Source organism: Petaurus breviceps, unplaced genomic scaffold, assembly GCF_028583685.1.
Source record: "Petaurus breviceps papuanus isolate PSGF00001 unplaced genomic scaffold, PetGlider_PUasm1.0 90822, whole genome shotgun sequence".
In the NCBI taxonomy this organism is placed as follows: domain Eukaryota; kingdom Metazoa; phylum Chordata; class Mammalia; order Diprotodontia; family Petauridae; genus Petaurus; species Petaurus breviceps.
Window position 1 is genome coordinate 4,826,646 of NW_027187351.1, and position 23,051 is coordinate 4,849,696.

General features: G+C 39.6%; 1 protein-coding gene across 7 annotated transcripts in view; it reads right to left on the reverse strand.

The window, feature by feature from the left end:
• Positions 1-4,739: 4,739 nt before the first annotated feature.
• The window catches only part of LOC138147995 (glutathione S-transferase A4-like), a 39,796-nt gene continuing 21,484 nt past the window's right edge, over positions 4,740-23,051 (reverse strand). For 6 of the 7 annotated variants that reach the window (XM_069070607.1, XM_069070606.1, XM_069070603.1 and 3 more), the window contains 4 exons: positions 13,045-13,177; positions 9,892-10,033; positions 7,400-7,531; positions 4,740-5,367 (listed from right to left, as the gene is read on the reverse strand). In XM_069070607.1, the coding sequence (XP_068926708.1) occupies positions 5,245-5,367; positions 7,400-7,531; positions 9,892-10,033; positions 13,045-13,177 (530 nt within the window). In that variant the 3' untranslated portion in view covers positions 4,740-5,244. The remainder of the gene's footprint in view (positions 5,368-7,399; positions 7,532-9,891; positions 10,034-13,044; positions 13,178-23,051) is intronic. The other variant, XM_069070609.1, reaches the window with a different exon arrangement.

Consider the following 23,051-nt stretch of genomic DNA (forward strand, 5'->3'; position numbering starts at 1 on the left):
TTCAGTCTTGTGGCTTATGTGTTGCCTAAGGGCACCAGATTTGCCAGTGTGACTGTGGGTTTGGAAATTCAGTGCCTTTCTCCTGAGAACAAAGGAAATGGGAAAACTTTTTTTTTTGAACACAGCTCTCATAGCATATTCATAGGAATGGGGTAGAGCAAGATTAATACACAAGTTAATATAAATCTTTATAATAGGCCTAATACAGTATAAATCTATTCTATAAATCAATTAAAGGCAATATAATCATCTCTACTGAGTGGATTAATTAATCCTAATTTACATTTCTCTTATTCTGACAGTGTTAACTAAATCAAATTTACTTCTCTCCGATTTATCTTACTTAAAAACAATCATTGATACCTATAAATCACCATGAACTAAGTAAATACTGATTAAATTGAATAGAGATATAAAATTATTCTAATAGGAAAATGAATCTTCTAGGCTTCAAGCCCAACATTCTATCTACTGCACCACCTAGCTGCCTTTATGCTACCTATAACTTCCCCTTTTTTAAAAAAAAAAACAACTAATTATTCTTGCTAACTAGGGGGTAAACGCAGTTTTTTCCCTGCTGCTAAAGGAATCATAGATTTAGAACTAGCTGGGATCTTAGAGATCCTTTCACTATGCCAGTGAAGAAATGAGGCTCGTAAAGCTTTAGTCACCTACCCAAGGTCACACAGTAAAACAGATATAGGCTTCCAACCCACATTCTCTGAATCCAAATACATACCGTTCACTGCACCACACGGGGACTTTCAACACCTGCTAAATTTTAGAGTCCAATCCCTACCTACTTTTCTTTTCATTTCTTCTTAATTTTCACATTAGTCATGTTATAAAGAAAAATTAGAACCAATTGGAGGAACCATGAGAAAGAAGAAACAAAAAAAAGAGAGAGAGGGAGAGAGAGCAAACAGTATGCTTCAATCTGCATTTAGACTCCACAGTTCTTTCTCTGGATGTGGGTAATGTTTTCCATCATGAGTCTTTTGGAGTTGTCTTAGATCCTTGCATTGCTGAGAAGAGCTAAGTCTATCAAAGTTAGTCATCACACGATGTTGCTGTTACTGTGTATAATGTTCTCCTGGTTCTGCTTACTTTACTCAGCATCAGTTCATATAAGTCTTTCCAGGTTTTTTTCTGAAATCCACCTGCTCATCATTTCTTATAGAACAGTAGTATTCCATTACATTCATATATCACAACTTATTCAGCCATTCCCCAATTGATGGGCATCCCCTCAATTTCTAATTCTTGGTCACCACAAAAAGAACTGCTATAAATATTTTTGTGCATGTAGGATCTTTTCCCTTTTTTATGATCTCTTTAGGATACAGACCTAGAAGTGTTATTGCTAGATCAAAGGGTATGCACAGTTTTAGAGCCCTTTGGGCATAGTTCCAAATTGCTCTCCAGAATGATTAGATCAGTTCACAACTCCACTAACAATGCATTAATGCCTACCTGCTTTTCAAGGCTTAGTCAAAATGCCACCTCCTCTAAGAAACTTTTCCTCATCCCCTTATAGAAAAGTGATCTCTCCTGCTCTGAGCTCCCATATGTATTTCTATTGTAGGGCTTTCATGGTCTATCTTATCTCCTCCACTGGATTATCCACATAGATTATCTCTATGAGGGTTATAAGAAGTAGTAGAATAAATAAATAATGGATTTAGAGTCTGGAGAGATGTGGTTTTGTGTCCCAGCTTTGACACTTGCAAGATATGTAACCTCACTTCTCTCTGTGCTTCAGTTTCCTCATTTGTAAAACTGGGAATAACATACATACATTACCTACCTAATAGGGTTGTTATGAGGGATAGGTTATGTAACCCTTATATATAAATGTGAATTGTCAATACTACTTTGTAAAGACCTCCTCTCACCTTTTTATCCCCCTCAGGGCTTAGTCTATGTCTTATACATGGTAGTCATTCACTAAGCCTTTTTCTTTTTTTTTGGAAATTGTATCTTCCTGACGTACCCAGGCTGAAAGTTAATGACCACTCATGGGTCCGATACCAATACTGATTGGCATGGAAGCGTCAGCCTGCTTCATTTTTTCTGACCTTTGATTCATCGTGGCACCATTTTTAGTACCTGACTTAGTGTGGCACTGGGTCAGCTTTAGCCCTACAGCAGCTCAGAACCTCTGAACTCCAGTGATCCACCAGCCTCAGTGTACCCAGCAGCAGGGTCTGTAGGTGTGAGCCATCACACCTAGGCTAGGTCAATAAAACACTTGTTGAATGAATTGATATCTGTGGTGGTGAGAGTTCCTCACCTGCCAAAAAAACAACAACAAAAAACTGAGGCCTCCTTCCTCTTCTTGTTCAGTCATTTTAGTTGTTTCCTATTCTTTGTGACCCCATTTGGGGTTTTCAAGGCAGAGATACTAAAATAGTTTGCCATTTCCTTCTTCTGCTCATTTTACACAGGAGGAAACTGAGGCAAACAGGGTTAAGTGACTTGCCCAGGGTCACATAGCTAGGAAGTGTCTGTGGTCAGATTTGAACTCAGGAGAATGAGTCTTCCTAATTCCAAACCCAGTGCTCTATCCACTGAGCCACCTTAAGTTTTCTCAAGGGTATCACCCAGAAACCCATAATGGTCCTTTATGAGTCAGGTGCAGTCCCTTTGATTTCCAGGGTGAGCTTCCCTTAGTTGTCACTTTCTTACTATTAGGAGCACAGTCTAAATTGGAGGCTGAAATGAATGTGCTTCCCACATCATTTGCCAGGCCCCTGAGCATTGTTTATGCCAGTGACCTCAAACCATCTGCCTCACATTTGCAGAGTCTGAAGGGGTTCTCCTGGGTCAGACCTGCACAACTCGGCAGTAGGTAGGGGCCAAAATTAAAATAGGCTAAACTTCTTCAGGCTGCAGAAAGGTTTTTAGTGGCTCACTTTGCAAGTAAAGGCATAGTTAATGATTAAACTATTGTGCAAATAAATATTTTTAAAAAGGGAAATTCAAATTAATATCAGTTAATTATACTTAGTTAAATTTTTATCATGAAATCACATTAATGTTAAAAATTAGTTTGTTAAGTGCTACAAGTTTTAATACATTTTTCAGGTTTTCTTGCTGTTTACATATAGTCAGTACGACATATTATATTTCTTGTCAGCAGTTTATCATACTCTGGAATTGTGTTTGAAAGTGATTTCTTTAGAAAGCTGGAAACTAACATTAGTAGCCATCTCATTTTCTGAGTTCACTTTCTTGAAATGCCATTATTCCCCACTGAGATTTTTCACCAATTTGGAAGCTTTGTTTTTCATTGGTGTTCAATTTGCTTAAGTCAGAATGTTTTGATTCGAAATGGTGACAAAGATTGTCTTTCTTCACAACAGCTATTACTTCTCAGCAAACAAGGCACAATATTTTGTCTCTCGTGTAAGTAAACAAGTATCTATTTGTCCCCTCTGGATTAAACACTCTATGTTCTTATTTGATCTTCTGTTTCTTTTTATCACCATTTTACAAAGTCACCTCAAAAACTTTAATCTTAGAACCAAATAGTCTCCACAGCAACTGCTCACATACAAAGAAATACAGAACTGAGCGTCTGACCTAGGAGAGAGCATCACTCATGTCACTTGGAGAGTGACCAAGGAGGGGAAGAAGCCCTAGAGTTTTTGCCCTTCATCACATAGTGGAAGTCAGATGTGTAGGTGCGTAGCTACACTCACTTTGTCCCTGTTCAGTGCCAGTAACCACCAAAACACAGGGAAAAGATATGATTCTTGCTCCTCTCAGACAGACTGATGATGGTTGGTTGGTGTAGCTCACGTGACAAACAGGAGAGAGTGCACAGTGGCAAGCCACCTGCCAAGTTACATGATGGGCACAATAGTGACTAGTGGAAAAAATGGGTTAAGCAGGGCATGGGAAAAGCACTCATTACATCTTTACTTTGACATTCTGTACATTTTTTGGGGGGCTGCCTGAAATCCTTTGGTGGGTCACAAACAGGCTGAAGGCCACATGTTGTGCAGGCCTGTCCTAGGTGATAAGAGAGATTAGACATTCCTCAGAGGCTGGTAATCAACAGAAGACTGCCTAGGCTTTGCAGCAGCTTGTGCAAGAGCCCTGATGGCATGCCTAACAATAGAGAGATGAGGGGTGGCTAGGTGACGCAGTGAGGAGTCAGGAGGACCTGGGTTCAAATCCAGCCTCAGACACTTAACACTTACTAGCTGTGTGACCTTGGGCAAGACACTTAATCCCAACTGCCTGGCCTTCTCCCCTTGAAAAAGCAAACAAAACAAAACAAAACCCCAAAACAAGAGAGATAAGAGAAGAGAGAGGAGACAGACAGAGAGACAGAGAAAGAGATGAGATGAGAGAGAAAGAGAGTCTATCTGCCCAAACTAGTGCCTGACCCACAGAAGATTCTATGTCTGGGAAGCAAGCAAGAATGCTAACAGATGTTGTATCTGAACAGCAGGGAACTTAACACCCCCCCCCCCCCTGCCCCAGGAGTCTTTGCATGGAAAAAGAGAGCCCTTGGGGCTGGAGTGGGGGAAGGGGGAAGGGAACAGAAAGAATTCAGGGAGGTCTCAGGGAGACCCAACACTTGAAGCATGATTAAATTTACTACGTTTTATTTACATAATACATTTATTTTAAATTGTAGAACTTCATTCTAAATTAACAGCTGCTTGAAAAACTAATAATATACCAACATGGCATATATTGTCAGACTTCAATGATGTGTTGGCAAGTTTTCTGAACTATTTTATTTTCCTTTCTTTTTTATTCTTTATTTTAAGGGATGGTTTTCTTTGACAGAGAGAATGAGTTTATTAGGAGATAAAGGTAATATAAAAATAGCAATACATTTTTTTTTAAAAACCACACACCATACACCACAAAGACACCTTTAAATTTAATCAGCTTTGCATTCGATTTCAACTCTTGCCATTAGTGACATCATTAGTTTTCTACTCATCTAACATTTTATTTTTAGTACTTAAGATGGGCTTCAGCTATCCACTACGATGCTGAGTTTGTGCTATCGATAAAGCGGCTAAAATCTTTATACTCTCTACTTCATAGTTGTTGATATAAAGCTCGAAGGGACCATCAGGTCCAACCCCCTCATTTTACAGATGAGGAAACTGAGGGCCAAGGACAAGTTGTAAGCATCAGAGGCAGCATTTGAATCCACATCTTCTGATTTATGAGCTGAAATCTCTTTCCTTTTCCCAATTCGTCTACCTTTGGCCATTAAATCTGTAGAACCTTCTTCACGGTGGCCACATAGTGGTCATCTGGTGGGGGTTTCCTCTGACTACCAGGCTGAAGGAATTTCTTAATTGTAGGGATGTTGCTGATTCTTGTTTTAAATGCCTAATTCAAGGGGAAAAACATAATTAGGAGGTGAATTGCAAAAAAATACTACTCACAAGGCAGATCAAAAATCTACCTAAATGCACACTGACCCCTGACCAAAGATATTGACAGAATTACTCGATCTATGTGAATTGAGACATTGTGTAAGGAGGAAAAATAAGGAGCTACATCAGCTTCTTTAGTAGGGATTAGTTTATCTGATTCAAAGAAATCACTACTCACAGATACCAAGAAGAATAGGATTGTTGGTACAACTGAGGAGAGCTAAGTTTTGATGCTGGGGAAAGGTCAGAGCATAGTCAGTCAACAAGCACTTAGAAGTATTTACTATGCATCAAGCACTGTGCTAAGCACTAGGGATACAAAATAAGTAAAAAACCTGCCCCTAGGCAAAAAAATTATTTTTTTTCTACAGAGATTATCTTGGGTGCTGCTCTTACCAAAGTCATCTCACCCTTCCCAACCTCAAAGAATTCATATCTTAATTGGGAATATAATAGGTAGGTAACTATGTACATACAAGTTTTATAATAGTCATTTTGGTTGTTCAATCATGCCTAACTCTTCATGACCCCATTTAGGGTTTTCCAACAAAGATCCTGGAATGGTTTGCCATTTCCTTCTCCTGCTCATTTTACAGATGGGGAAACTGAGGCAGAGTGGGGAGGGTAAGAGACTTGCCCAGGGTCACACAGCTAGTAAGTATCTGAAGCTAAATTTGAACTTATAAAGAGGTGTCTTCCTGACTCTAGGTCCCAGCATTTCATCCACTACACCACCTAGCTGCCCAGGAAGAAGAATAGCTAACATTTATATAGGGCCTGCTATATGCCAGGAGCTTTAAAAATACTATCTCATTTTATCCTCACAACATCCTACAACTTAGGATGTAGATACAATTATTATCTCTTTTTTCAGATGAGAAAACTGGAGGCAAACACAGGTTAAGTGCCTAGCTGAGGTCACATAACTAGTAAGTGTCTAAGGTTACAATTCAATTCAGAGAAGAGTCTTCCTGACTCCAGGCCTGGCACTCTACCCACTGTACCACCTAGCTGCCCAGTAATAATAATAGCAGCTAACATAAGGCCTACTATATGCCAGGCACATTAAAATATTATCTATACTTTACAAAAATATTATGTCCATTATATCTATACGAGAAAACTGGAGGTAAACAAGTGACTTGCCCAGGATCATACAGCTAGTATCTGAGGTCACATCTGAACTCAGTCATCTTTACTCCAGGTCCAGTGCTCTATCCACTGCTCCACATAGCCATCCCACTATTTTACACAGATTACAAAAAGTAGTCTCAGAGGTAATATACTAGGAAAGGGAGGGGAGGTGAAGGGGACCCTTAAAGGCCACTTTCAGCAAGTCAGATTTGCAAAAAGCCAGGGACAAGGATAGCCAAGAGATAGAGATGGGTGAGGAAAAAAAAAGTATCCCAGGCCTGAGAGACAGCCAGGATAAAGACACAGAGAGTCTAGAAATAGAGTAACATGTATTTCCAAGCAGATCACTGTAGCTGGAGAATAAATAGGTGTGGGAACTATGAGATTGATCCCCTAGACAGCCAGTGGATAGTATGGGACACTTGGTATGATGTAGAAAGGGCTGTGAGTGAGATGGCTTTGGTAGGAGCAGTACCCAAGATAATCTCTGTAGAAATAATTTTTTTTTTTTTTGCCTAGGGTCAGTCCTTGCTTCCATTAAAAAAATAAAACAAAACAAAACATCCTGGCAAATTACTAAACCGTCAAATTAGTAGTCCAAAGGATTTAATCCTTTCCCTATCCAGAAGATGTCTCCAAATTAGAGATGTTAGGCCAACAAAAGAACAAACACTAACTAGAGACACTCAGCTGGTCTCCTTAATTTCTTCTAGATACCACATAGAGCCCTAGGGACCAACTTGGATGTATCACTTCTATTTCAATCTTTGTTCCTGCTCATTTCTTTCAGGTGTATGTGGGGAGATGGGTTTCCTCCTTTTCCCCTCCTTCCCCCAAGCTTAACCATCTACCTGAAGCAGAGGAAATTCAGAGAGGGCGGTAGCACGTAATTCTTCTACCATTAAAATAACTTCCAGCAGGTGTATGTCTGCCCAACTAAATCTGTTGCCAACCAGATAATCTTGTCCGTGGTTTTTCAAAATCTGTAGAAGGGAAAAAACAAACAGATGCTGGATAAAAGTAAACTCTATCTGATCTGGGCTCAGTATACACTAAAGTATGCCATCATTTACTCACTTGGATTACAGTCATTTGTGTACATTGCTTTGGGCAGCTAGCTGGTGCAGCAGATGGACCGATGGGCCTGGAATCAGGAAGACTTATTGTCCTGAGTTCAAATGTGGCCTCGGACATTTACTAGTGTGACCCTGGGCAAGTCACTTAACCCTGTTTGCCTTAGTTTTCTCATCTGTAAAAATGAGGTGGAGAATGAAATGGCAAACCACTCCAGTATGTCTTCGCCAGGAAAACCTCAAATGGAGGTCACAAAGAGTCAGACACAACTATGCAAAAAACCTTCATAGGCTGGGAAAAGAACTGGGTTCTTTGAGTTGGCACTTAGACCAAGGTTTAATTCTCATAATGGCTGGCCCTTGGGATAAACTGCTTCAGTCATAGTATCACAGGTTTAGAACTGGAAGGGACCACCTCAGAGGCCATCTAGTCCAACTCCTTTATGTAGAAGATGAGGGAATTGAGGTGGGTAAAGGGACTTGTCCAAAGTCGCCCAGGTAATAAGTGACGGAAGCAGAAGTGGAACCACAGGCCTCTGACTCCAGATCCCACACTCTCTTTCCACTGTATTCTTATTGTCTGGTCCTTTGTTCTCAAAGAAGACCAATAATAACATCACCAGTTGATGTCTCGATTCTCTAGGGAAGCCGAGTTTTACCAAGTCACCTAAGTCTAGTGACAGGACAAAAGTCAAGACAGCTGGAGATAGAGCCCAGCAGTCATCGTGACATTTGACCAAGCTCTAAAGTGCTCCACAGTGCCTGCTTCAGCCACCTTTCATGGCCATTAGAGCAAATTGTTCTATTCACCCATTCTACCAGGGGAAGTCATACTTGGGGTAGACATCCCCCTAACTCACCTATAGTTTTGAGATCTACTGGCCACCCTCTACTGTACTAGTCACATAATGAGCTCCTAACTGGTCACCCCCAAAGTGTATATTCTTGGCCAGTAAGCTCATTCAGTCCAAATCTGTATGGTAATATTGGCATCCAGAGTAAGCAACATGAAGTACTAATTCAAATCTACTTTTTAAGACAAATTCAGTTTAAGACAGATTTCAGATGAATGAGGAAGAGGAACTCTGGGACACTACCTTGTGGAATGGAGGCAGAGACCTTGGGACAATGAGCCTCAGGAAGGGGAAAGGGATGGGAAGGGAAAAGTGAGCTGAGCAGGTACTCCCCTAGGATGCAGCTGGTGGAGGAGGGCGGCAGGTGGAGAATATGTTTTTGTTGTTGTTGAGCCTTTTCAGTCATGTCAGACTCTTCATGACCTCATCTGGGGCTTTCTGGGCAAAGATACTGAAGTGGTTTGCCATTTCTTTCTCTAGTTCATTATACCGAAGAGGAAACTGAGGTAAAGAAGGAAAGTGACTTGCCCAGGCACACACAGCTAGTAAGTAAATGAAGCCACATTTGAACTCAGATCTTCATTACTCCAGACCCAGTGTTCTATCTTTGACACCTAGCTTCCCTTGAAACATGTTACATACTTTCAAACTCCTAAACTCAACCAGTTCTGTCTAAAGTGTTAAAATATTTTTTTCTTAATTTCATAACTATTCTTCACCCTCAAAGCTTTTCTATGGCTGTTAGCCAAAGCCCATAAGGTTTTCAGCTGATATGACCTCCTTGTGAGACAATATACACAATATTCTCTTTTGGGACAATCTTCAATTTAATCCAATCCAATTTAACAAACAGTTCTAAGTATACACTCCAGTAAAAGTCTCATGCTAGAAATAAAAACAGAAACAAAATAGTCCTTGTGTTCAAGGAGTTTACATTCTCCTGGGGGGGGGGGGGGAATACAATACCAACAGAGATAAGCTCAAAAAGTAAATGCAAAGTAAATTCAAAAGGAAAAGAGCCTCAATAAGAGGATGGGGAAGGATTCACAAATGGCCTGAATTATGCTTTGTTGGAAGCCAGGAATTTTTTGAGGCAGAAGTGAAGAGAAAAATACATTCCAGACCCTGGTGGAGCTATGCAAAATCATGAAATTAGGACCTAGAATGTTGCATAAAGGGAACAACTCTCAGGTCAGTCTCTCTGGAACAAAGAGGTTCTAGGTTCAAGACTAGAAAGAGAAAAAGGAATTCTTCGCTTTTTTAAATTTACGGACTAAAATAAGCATTTCCATAATATAGATGATTAAGGAAAAGAACCTATATGTTCTAAAATGTTTACAACAGCTCTTTGGGGTGGCAAAGAACTGGAATTTGTCATGTTAGAGCATGTGAAATCCTTGGCTGACAAAGATTTACCTTTTCAAAGGCGGGGAAATATCGGCTTTTGGCTTTCTCCAGGATAAATTCAATCTCCTTTTCCTTTTCTTCAGCTGGCTTGAAATAATGTACCATTATCAAAAACATCAGGTCTGAGATGCCACCTGTATACATGTTAATCCTGAAAGCAGAGCATTTGGAGAAGTTAATTTCCATACCAGTCTTTTCTGTGCTAATTAGTAGTTCAGAGACTCATAGATTTAGAGCTGCCAAAAACCTTAGTTTCAGTCCAACTCCTTCATTTTACGGATGAGGAAGCTGAGACATAGAGAAGTAAAATGACTTGCCTGGACTCACACAGATAAGGATTGTCTGAAGATTCAAACCCAAGTCATGCCTGGCACATAGTAGGTGCTTGTTGCCTTAACTATTCACTATTAACACACTGACAGGAATTATGTTTTCCCAGCCATTACTTTTTTTTTTTATCTCTTGCATTCAGGAGCTATGAAACTGGATTTGATTTGGGCCAGACTTACAAGTGGACTTTGGCAATGGTGGTGAGATTTCAAGGGTGCTGAGGAGTGATCCACATCTACCAAATACCTTTTGCAACTGACTTGCTGATGCTATAATTCTACATCATACTTTCCTGAGTAATATAGTAGAAAGATAATTCACTCTAAGATAATCAGAAACACAGGTATGCATAGAACAAAGACTAGGTACACCAGGGCATGCTGGCTCACCTTGGAGAGATTACCACCAAGGTGTAAAGACTAGAGCATACAACTTGGAGTCAAGAAAGACCCAAGCTCACATCCTTCCTCAGTCACTTACTAATTCTGAAACCCCAGCAAGTCATATCCCTCTCAGTCTCAGTTTCATCTGCAAAATGGGAATAATAATAGCACTAACCTCACAGAATTGTCATGAGCAAATAAGCTAATGCAAAAAAAAAAAAGGGTTTTGAAAACCTTAATATGACATAAAAAGACTATTACTAACATCATTATTATTATGGGATTTTAAATTTAATTAATTTTTGTTGGTGGGGGTGGGAGATTTCTTTTAGTTAGGAGGTTATTGAGCTGACTGAAAAACAACCCATGGGATATGAAAATTTACTTAAGGCCTCAGATAAGCAGCCAAAATACGAATCAAGGCTACCCAAGTAATTTGACACGGCTTATTTGAGGAAGGATTAATCTGATACCAACTCTGTAGGAATGTAAATCTCCCCCTTTCAACCAGCCTATCATGAACCTTCTAAATATAATCTATAACTTGACTTAGTTTACCTATATAATCTGTTTAACTGGCTAGTTTATTTAAAGAATGTATGAGATTATGATGCTGTTTAAATTTGTTCAACTTTTCTGACATCAAAGAAGGCATGAGATTATAAATCTGCCTTAATTTTTATAGCCTAAAAGAATGCATGAAATTATAATATGTAAAAGAATTATTTCTCCATCACTCTGATGTAATTTTGTTTACAAAAAACCTCTTTATAATCCTAATTATTTTTCTACCTCCTGAGCTGGTGCTTAAACATAACAAAACCTTGCATGTTACCTCTCTAATTTCTGCATTGTAGTAGATTTATTTGGGCAGCAGTGACCTGCCACAGGTACTCTAAAAGAAGATATTTCTTACCTAACATTATCTTTTCCAGAGAAGGACAAGTGCTAATGCTCACTCCCAATGCCTTCTAGAACAATTGGCCCAAGATCCATGAATGCCATTGAAAACTTGAGCTTATATCTGGCTCTGCTTCCCACTGCATGTATTTATTACCTTGGGGAAGTCATTTCTCTCTGGGATTCAGTTACCTTATTTCTAAAATGAAGGAATTGGAATAGATGGTATCTCAAATCCCTTCCAACTCCAAATACTCTGATCCTAAAATATTTCTGGGATATATAACCTATTAAGACCCTTTAGATAATTTCATCTCAGTTTTCCCGTTTATGTGATCCTTCCCTGGGAAACAGATTTTGATAGCAGCTACAAAAGGAAATGTGAGAACAAGGATTGTAAGAACACTGGGGGGAGCAGAGGAGTGGAGGAGGAGGTGTCACTAAAGCTAGGGAAAAGACCCAGAAAGGAGAAGAGGTAACAGTAAAGACAAACTGTGCCCATTTCTGAATTCCCCTTAGGATCACTTTCCCAATTAAGAAATTACAAAAGATATGAACAGGCACTTTTTTAAGGAAAGAGATCCAAGCTATCAATAGCCATATGAAAAAATGTACCAAAACACAAATAAATTAAAGCAACTCTGAGATTTTAGTTCCCACCATCAAGACTGACAAAGATGACAAAAAGGGCAAAGGACAAATGTTGGAGGAACTAGGTGAAAACAGGCATGGTAAACCATTGTTGGTGGAGCTACATATGTTCAGTAGTTCTGGAAAGAAGTTTGGAATTATACCCCCAAAGTTACGACACTGTACATATTCTTTGACCCAGAAATATCACAAGTAGGCCTATACCCAAAGAAATCGAAGAAAGACCCATATTTATATCAATATTTTTTGTGGTGAAAAAGATCTGGAAACTAAGGAAGTACCCATTAATTAGGGTATGACAAAACAAATTATGGTATACGAATGTAATGGAGTAGTCTTGTGAAAGAAATAGGTTCAGAGAAACCTGAGAAGACTTATATATGAACTGATTCAGAATGAGGTGAGCAGGACCAGAAGAACAATTATTCAATAATCACTACATTGTAAAGAAAACAACTTTGAAAAGTTTTCCGAATTCTGATCAATGGATTAACCATGATTTCCCGAAGATCAGTGATGAAGAATGATACCCATACCTCCTGACAGAGATGTGACAGTCTAAATATTCAGAATAACTCACATTTTGGGGCATGGCCATTACAGGAATTTGTTCTGCTTGACTATGCATATTTGTTATAGGGGTTTTATTTTTTCTTTGGGGGTGAAGGATGGGGAGGGGGGAGTTAGAAAAAAAGAATGCTTTTTAAATGAAAAAAAATTTTGATTTAAAAAATTTCCCTTGGGTCAGTCTAGTCTGCTGTTATCTAACCCACCATCATTCTCTTCTAATCAATCTACCCTCAGGTTGGCCTCTTCCCAAAGGCCGTAACATCAGAATAGGTTCTCTATTATGGGAAACTTATGGCCAAATCAAATAAAGGCAGAACTGATACTGTACAATGCTGTTTCTTTCAGGTCCTTCCCATACAAGTTGTATTTAGCAGCCAGGTAGCTAAGAATGGCTTGGGTTTGGGTGAGTTTCATTCCATCAATTTCGACCAAAGGCACTTGTTGAAAGAGCAGAAATCCATCTGTGGGATGAAAACAGGTTCATTCAGTCTCTTTTCATGGTTGTAGGAACTCTTAAAGAAATACATTTATTTTTATCTGACCTAAACATCACTACTTAGGACTTTTTATAGAGTAAAAATCTGCTATAATTCTCTTAAGGAACACAATTATTTCATTACCTTTCATTACCTGTGCCTGGATAAATAAACACTGTAGTTAAAGAAATGTTGTACATGATTAATATGGAAACATGTTTTGCATGACTGCACATATATAATCTATATCAAATTGCTTGCCTTCTCAATAAGGGGTAAGGGGAGGGAGTGAGAAGAGAATTTGGAACTCAAAAAAATTTTTAAATAATATTAAGAATTATTTTTTACAGGTATGGGGAAAAATAAAATACTGAATAAATTTCTAAAAGTAAGTTTTTTAAAAAAAACTTTTAAAAATAAAGAAATGTTGCAAAAATGGGTTTCTGTTCATGTTAATTGTTACACATTGTTTAGAACAAGAATAACAACCTGATCAAGGGTAGAAGCCAGAAGTCACCAACGTGCCCTCAGCAATGTGCTGCTACCTTTATTTTTTCCAAGTTTTAATGACCAATTAATTTCTCAAGGAAAAAAAAAAAAAACAGAGTTCCAGATAAGGAATTAGCTGACCAGGCCCCTAATTCTCTTTTGCCATTAACTGGCTGTCTGATTTTAGGCACAACTCTTTATAAAGCCTCTTTATAATCTGGAGTTAGCAAATTTGTTTTTTAAAAATATTTTAATAATTATGTTTCAATATAATTGGCTTCCTTTGTAATCCTTGGTATTTTATTCTATGCATTTAAAAATGGTAACTCTGGGAAGGAATCCACAGGCTTCACCAGATTGTCCAAAGGGTCCATGACACACACAAAAAAACCCTGGTTTGTTGGTGTTGTTTTTTGGTCATTCAGTTATGTCCACCTCTTTGCAACCCCATGGATCATAGCACACCAGACTCTTCCATACTCCATTATTTTTCAAAGTCTGTCCAAGAACCCCTGGTTTAAGATAAGCTCTAAAACTGCTTCCAGCTCTATCAATCTATGAATTTGCTGCACACAGAAAGAGCACTCCAGTCAAAAGACTTAGGTTCAAATCTTGCTTCTGATGCTTACTGCCTGTGTGATCCTGAGAAAGTAATTTAACCTCCTGAGGCCTCAGTTTCCTCATTTATAAAATTAATAGGGCTAAAATAACCTCTGAGGTCCCTCCCAGATCTCAATCTGAGATGCTACCATAGCAAAGGGATATTTAAATTAGCACCCTCTTGTGTCTCCATACAATAGTACCATCTTAGGCCTTAGAATGGGCATATTACTTTTAATATATTTAGCATAATTCAATTTAACATGTTACTTTTAAAATCAATATATTTAACAGTGGTTGTGTTTATGTGTCCTATATCAAATGTCAGACTCTGAAAAGAAGTAGGTGTAATGGAAATGCAAATTTAAAGATCTTCCCTGCCCCTAGGCCCTTTGATAGGCTTTAGAGACTCTGAGAACCTTCCTTGATTTGAAAATGTACTCTACCTCCTAATAGGCTGAATATGGTCACATGGAGCCTGTGGCAAGAGGCTTGGTTTTTAGGAATGCCCACACCTTGATGCTGTGTGATTGGGCAGTGGGTCAAGAGGGTGGTTACATTTTCTGACCCAGGAGAAGGCTATATAATCCCTGATGTGAGGCTTTGCTTTGGGGCTCACTTTGAGAAGTGTTCTGTGATTTGATCACATGAGACTCTGGGAAGCCGTTGTTGAGAGCCCCCCAGCTTTGCAAAACCCAGATGTTGATTTGGTATGGATGTAATGGTTGGACAGTTTGGAAACCTGTCTACTTGATCTGTTTCTCTGTCTTGATAATTCTGTTTGTATACTCTGAAGTTCGGGGTGCTGATCTTTTTCCCCTGAACTAGGTAAACAATACATATTTGACTGATTAAAGTAAGCTTGTTAACCCATTTTGAGTTGCTTTCCTTTAACAAAGCAGATCTAAGAACCTGTGTTGACAGACACCCTGGGGATGCTGGGGTGCTTGCTGATACAGTAGGTAATTTAAACGTTTATTAAGTGCCTACAGTTTGCAAGGTCCTTTTCCAGGCAATGAGGAAAAAGAGAAAAAAAAATAAACATTCTCTGACTACCAGGAGCTTAGAGGGATATGACATGTGTACAGATAAGTTACCTAAGTGATTGGGAGGAAATGAGGAGCTAGAAAAGGAGATGGAGACATTAAGGTCAGAGTGTGAAAAAAAAAGTTTCTTTGATGGTATCTCTGAATTCAATTCAATAAATTAAGTTCCTATATGATGGAAGTGTACTTTATGGATAGAGGTCAAACTTTGCAAGAAGGAAGGCCTGCCCCTGACACATACTAGTTGTATGACCATAGTCAAGTAATAACCTGTCAGCATCTCCCATTAGAACAGGAATCTTTAATCTTTTTTTGTGTCATGGACTCCTTTGACAATCTGGCAAAGCTTATGGACCTTTTCTCATGATAATGTTTTTTTAAATGCATAAAATTAAATACATAGGATTATAAAGGAACCGAGGAACAGGCAGGTGGCACAATGGATAGAGCATTGGGCTTGGAATCAGGAAGACTCATCTTCATGAATTCAGATCTGGCCTCTGATACTTACTAGCTATGTGATTCTGGGAAAGTCATCTAACTCTGTTTGCCTCAGTTCCCTCATTGGTAAAATTAGCTGGAGGAGGAAACAGCAAACCACTCTAGTATCTTTGCCAAGAAAACTCCAAATCGGGTCATGAAGAGTCAGACAGGACTGAAATGACTCAACAGTAACAAAACAAATCTTAAAAACATTAAATACGTGTAGGTTTTTGGTGGTGTTAGCAGAGATAAAACCTATGCATAAGCAACTGAAAAAAGAGAATACTGAGAAAGGAGTAGTATCTTAGGTAGAAAGATAATACCTCACACTAACATGCACTTCACTTACATTATCCCACTTTGATCAGTCAGTGCTGTGAGGCAGACAGCAATTATTATGCTTCGGATGAGGAGACCCTTATGTCCAGCATAAGACATTTGATACTGATCTATTGGAAGTAAATCAACCTGAAGGAGGCATTAGGTTCAAACAACTGTCACTCATTAACTTAATCTTCTATGTTTTCACAGGATAGAGTCTTAGACACAGAATTTCCAGATTAACTGTTTTAACAGTAGTGACTCAGCAATTCATCCAGTTTTTCTTCCCCTGTAAGCCAGCTAGACTCTTAGTTTTTATTGACTGACAAAAATGATCAGCTATATTATCATCATATTGTTGTTCAATTGTTCCAGTCATGTCTGATGCTTCCTGACCCCATCTGGGGTTTTCTTGGCAAAGATATTGGAGTGGTTTTCCATTTCCTTCTCCAGTTCATTTAACAAATGAGGAAACTGAGGCAGACAGGGTTAAGTGACTTGCCTAGGGTCACCTAGATAGTAAGTATTTGAGGCCAGATTTGAGCTCAAGGTTTCCTGATGCCAGGGCCAGCACTGTATCCACTGCACTGCCTAGAAGTCCTATCATCACATAGAGTGCAAGGGCTTAACGTACACTGTACAGAGTAGAAACTAGTACGAAGGAACTAAGGCTGTGCTTTGGTTACCAGTATCTTGGCTGCCTCAATTCCTGTTATCTACACTGACCTCTACATACATTTATTGTTCCACTGACTACCTGCTCCCTCTCAGGTCCTGGTGTACCACGTCAAAGGGTCTTATATCAAAAAATAAAGCACTGAAAAGGACCAAATAAGGTAATATATGTAAGGGCCATTCTGCAAATTTTAAAGTGATCTATAAATACTATTGCTATTGGGCTCTTCTCCCACTAGAAATGGGCTGCAACAAGATTATCTGACCTGGGGACCCAAGCCAAACTGGAACTTAGTGCCCTGTCAGTAGCAAAGTCAGCTCTCCACTGGCCATATGGGTTGTTGCCAACCTCAAATAGTAAATGAATTCCCAGCTCTCTCTCTTTCTCTGCACTCCCTGGAGCCTTCCTTTGTTGTGTAAAAGTGAAAAGAGACTTTGAGTTAAATTTGGACTCTGCTACTCATTACCTGAAGTACCACAGGCAAGTCACACCCCTCCTATCTGGGCCTCAGCTAGGTGGTACAGTGGATAGAGCTTCAGATACTTACTAGCTGTGTGACCCTGGGCAAGTCACTTAACCTCTGTTTGCCTCAGTTTCTTCATCTGTAAAATGAAGATTATAACATTGTTTACCTCCCAAGGTTGTTGTGTTTTTAAAATGCTTTGGCATATAGTAGGTGCTTACATGCTTTTGTTTCCTTCCCCTTCCATCCCCCTCCCCTCCCCCAGAGGTTTCCACATCTATAAAATGAAGAAGTTGCATTAGATGACTCCAGGATCCTTTTCAGGTCCAGATCCATCATTCTATAACCCTGCATAATCCTGGGCAAGCCACTTCATTTATGTGGGCCTCAGTTTCCTCTTCTGTAAAAATGAGAAGGTTGGAAGAGATGGGGTAAGGCATGAATTGGGCAGGTTGGGGGGGATAGGAGTGAGGGGGAGTGTGTGAAAAGATGAACTGTCAGACCTCCCTCATCATTCCTACAAGCCCACCAGTGCTGACCCTGAGGTTTCACCAACCCCTATGTACTGGGAACCAATCACCACAATTCTTTTCTCTCATGCCTCCTACAGAGATTCCAGGACAGCAGTGGGGAGGGGGGCAGTGCAGAGATATCTTGGCCAGGCAGAAAGAAGGCCTTCACTTGGGCACGACTCTTAGGCAGGGGAAAGAACATTACTAAACCTCGATGCTCCTAGCATCTGAAGGGTGATGAATGCTTTCAGCACTCTCAGGCCAAGGTGTCTAGAGGCTTTGAGTCTAAGCAAGAGATAATTCAACCCTGAACAAAGACTGCAACAACTAAAGTAGAAAGAAATTGTGGGAATGGAATCAAAATGATTTGATTAGGTAGATGGGGTGGAAGGTGGGATAGATTAGGGTCAGGAGAGAGAAAGGCCCAAAGTTTCAAGTCTGGGTGGCCTAGAACATTAGAACTTTAAAAGAATTTACCGATCTAGTTCAGTCCCCTCATTGTCAAATGAAGACCTGAGATGGTTGGACCCACACTTTAGGAAGATCAATTTGGCATCTGAATGAAGGATGAACTGGAGTGGGGAGAGATTTGAGGATGAGAGACCAAACAACAGGTTACTGAAACAGTATAGGACTGAGGCGATAAGGCCTTGCAGTAGGATGGTGGAAACATCAGAGGAGAGAAGGGGATGCATATGAGAGATGTTATATAGGTCAAATCCACAAGCCTTGGCAACAGATTGGAAATAAGAGTTGAGAGAGAGTGAGGACAAGGATAAGACCTACAATGCAGGGCTGGGGAACTGGGAGGTGGGTGGTGTCCTCCACAGTAACAAAAGCTCAGAAGCAGGAAGAGTTCAGGGGAAGAGATGATGAGTTCAGATTCCCACGTGCTGAGTTTACTATGTCTACAGGATATACAGGTGAGATGACCAATAGGTGGTCAGAGATGGGAAAACTGAGGTTAAGCCTGAATCCTGAGGTTAAGTCCTGAGAATCATCTGCAGAGAAGACAATTGAATCCAGGGGAACTGACGAGATCATCAAGTAAAATAGCAGAAGAGACAAAGAGAAGAGAAGAGGATGGAGCCCTGGGGGCATCAAGGATTCTAAAATTAAAACCCTCTTATTGCAGACCCAGTACTATGTGACACCATTATTTTGTGCTTTAAAAAAAAATTGTCTTTTCAATTATTAACTTAGCAACATCAAATATGAACATGTCAGTTTGCAAACAGTCATATTAGAAATTATGAACTTCTATTACATATTTTTTTCAAAGAGTACATATTAAATACAGTAATAACAATTTTGCCCTGTCTGCTATTGTCCAGTACTAAACTGTTCTGTGTTTACTTCTGTGGGGTTTTTTAATTGAATTTTTTTTTATTAAAGTCCTTTTCTTTCTTTTAATATTTCTATCACTACCTACGGAATCCTCCCCATCCTCTAATATATAATTACTTTGAAGGCACATAAATACAAACAAGGCCATGGACTTGTTAGTGGGACACATAAACTGGACTGCCATAGTAATAGGTTTGTTTTTCTAAAAGCCTGAGTCCATGCAATCCCACAGATCTGAAGTTACACGCCATTCCAAGTCAGGGAGAACTGAGTTAACAAGCGTAATGAATCATAGCATAGGAGGCTCCATATTGTTTTGAGTGATCATGCCGGTTTTGGATGTCCTAGTTGCTAAAATCTGGTAATCTGAGTGGCCTGGCAATAAGAAGGTTCAGCTATTGCTGCCCAATGGCTGGACTTTCACATTGACTCAGCACTGAAGCCCTCATTACACATATGGGTCTTTTGTTCCAATAATCTCCTAAACTGGGAAGGCCATAATCCTTCTACTGTAATCCTTGGCATGTTGTTCTGGCCCTGCACAGCAGGCCCAATCCATTAATGGAAGGAAATATGAGTGTAGGGTTGGTATAGTTATGGTCTGGGCACATCAGGGTGTATCTATTCTAGTGGATGCATTCCTTACAAATGGGGTTTGCCCATCTGGAGCAGGTCACCACACAACTCTAGCAGCATAATTATAATTATAAGACAAAGTAGAATTTCAGCATCTTTTTTTTTTATGTCTGTAAGAAACAAACTGAGATCATGATTTTGTGATAAACAGATTGGAGATAGGCCAGGATCTTTGCTTGTAAACCCAGGATTGGGTTTACAATTACCTTTTCTATTATAAGGGTTTAATGAGATCACAGAGTTGGAAAGGATCTCGGAGGTCATTTAGTTTAACCCCCTCATTAAACAGAAAATGAAACTGAGGCCAAGAGAGGCTAAATGGCTTTCACAAAGCTGCTTAGGTAGTAACTGGCAGAGCTGGGATTTGGACCCAGGTGGCCTGGTTCTCCCTCCAGAGCTCTTTCCCCTGAACATGCTGGTATTTAGCAAAGAGCACAGTGGAATCCCTTCTTCCCTTTACTTTTCATTTAATGATGTTACTATAACAATATGGTCTGACTACCTGTCGCCTTCTGTTACCTTTATAAAAGATGTTCTCAACATAGATTATTCCCATAAAAATTTTTTTCAATAAAAAATAAAAATGGGAAATGTGGTATAGTGGATAGAAAGTTGGCCTCAGATTGAGGAAGACCTGGGTTCAAGTCCTGCCTCTGACATATCCTGGCGGCCTGAGCTGGGTAAATCATTTAACCTCTCAGTGTCTGGCTTTCCCTCACTAAAATCTGATTCACTTGCATGTCATGGCATAACCTCTATGATGTCACAGTCTTCAGAATGAAGGACAAACAACAGTCCTAGACAATTCACTAAAGCCACTAAATTACACAATTGTAAAATTGATGCCAGTCTGCATAGGTTCCTCCATCAGGAGTTCACCATGTATCAGTGACATCATAGGTCCAGTCCCCCAAAAAAATCAGGTCTATGGCTTGAGTCACTGATACTTTCTTGGTCACTTTTTGGGGGGAGAAGACAATAATAGTAAAGACTAAAATATTTTCTAAGATTTTGGCATCTTCCTTTTTTCATCATCATTATCATCATCTTTGTCTCCCCAGCACTTTGAGGGTGCCTGGTATGTAGGAGGCACTAAATATATTAGATTCAAAGGTATTTCCCATCTATCTGTACAGATGGGCAGTGATATCCTCTGGCAAGGACCATAATACAACCTCCTTTAAAACTAAGTCTTCCAAGAAGCAAAGTTTCTCAACTGCTTCAAAAGACTGACTAGACCACCAACAATGTCTTCATCATTTAAAACCCAACTCAAATACAACTTTCTCCATGAAACCTTCTCTGTTCATTCCTGTCAGCAACAACCTTGTCCTTCAGACCTCACATAGCATTTTGTTTTGTATCTGTCATATATTTCTCATATAATTCTATATCATAATATAATTAATTTAATTAAAACTAATTAAACATTTGTTGGATAAATGAAGTGAATCAATGAATTCCTAACTCATTTTATGCTGAGCTTTTTAAAAAATAATCAGTCATTTCCCACTAGGATTCTCTGTGATTCTTTTTCTCCCACATGTGATCCTGAACTTTTCTATGCTAAACATCATTTATTTGCTGACTAGTCCTCCAAGATCACCTGGGCTCAGGGGGATGACTATGAACAATCAATTATTTCTTCCAGCCTTGTATGAGACAGGATTTTCAGATAAAAGATTCAAGATGCAAAGACAGTCCACAGTGTCAGAGGTGAGGAACCTATAGCCTCAATGCCACATGTGGCCCTCTAGGTCCTCAAGTGTGGCCCTTTGACTGAATCTAGACTTCACAGAATAAATCCAACAAATCCAAAAAGGAGGGGATTTGTTCTGTGAAGTTTGGGTTCAGTCAAAGGGCCACATGTGGCCTTGAGGCCAAAGGTTCCCCACCCCTGGCATAGTCCAGAAGTGGAAAAGCTAGAGGCTGAACTTGTGTCACAGGAATCCAAAGCGAACATTCTGATAACCCTATCTGGTGCTGAATGCAGCAGATAAAACAATACTTGGTTTGCTGTGTTCTAGATACTAGCTCATTTCAGCTCTAATCCTTTAGGACTATCAAAATGGCCACTCCTATGGGCAAGGGATCCTAAAGAGATGGTTCGGTCTTGGGTCATTTCTGGTCCTGGGGAGATCAGGTCAATTCTAGGCTTCTCTTGAAGATACAGATTAGCCAGCTATAGCAGACCAATGAAATGGCTACTAGAACCTCTGACTAGAAGAGGAAGGAACTTGAGCTTCTCTGACTTTTACAGCTCACACTGTTCTTTCCTTTCTCCGAATTCCCAGAGCACTCAAATTCTGTACTCTGCAGAATAATAATTATATACAGAAAGATGTAGCAGCAAATAGTGAATGGAGGACTGGCTTTGCAAACTATGTGTTCATCTCCCCACAGAAACCTCTTGTCAGTGTGACCCTGAACAAGTCACAATTTCTCATTGTCCTAAGCAGTCCTCTAAGATGTGCATTCTAAGAGATTTTAGGGAGTCTGTCCTATCCAAACCTACAAAGTGATATTTAACTTTTCCTTTGATTATTTAAAAACATTATTCTGAGAAGGGGTCTGAAGGTTTCACCAGACTGCCAAAGGTGTCCATCACACAAAAAAAGATTAATAACCCCTTCTCTAAGATGCCATGTCACAGAATAGTTGCTGACCTTCCTTGGTAGAAGAAATTTGCAAACCCGTAGCTCATTACACAAATGAAACTACAGGTCTATAGCAAAAAAGAGAAATATTTAATTACATACTTTACTATTTTTTTCTCAGTTTCATGTGTATTAATCTTAGCTCCATAACTAGATTATAAGCTCCTTGAAGGCAGAATAGAGGAATGGAAAGAGCACTGGACAGCTCAGGAAAAGTTGTTCAGTTTGGTCAGTTTTTAGTTGTGTCCAATTCTGTGGCCCCATTTGGGATTTTCTTGGCAAAGATATTGGAGTCGTTTGCCATTTCCTTCTCCAGTTCTTTTTAAAAGTGAGGAAACTGAAGCAAATAGGGTTAAGTACTTGCCCAATATAGTAAGTATCTGCAGCCAGATTTGAACTCACAAAAATGAGTCTTCCTGACTCCAGCCCCAGTGCTCTATCCACTGCACCACCTAGATGCCCAACTCATATTCAGACAGAAACCATGGTCTTACCCAGGAGTGGGGAACTTGCAGCCTCAAGGCCATATGTGACCCTCTAGGTTCTCAAGTGTGACCCTCTGACTGAATCCAAACTCCACAGAAAAATCAGTTTGGATTCAAAGGGCCACATTTGGGGACCTAGAGGGC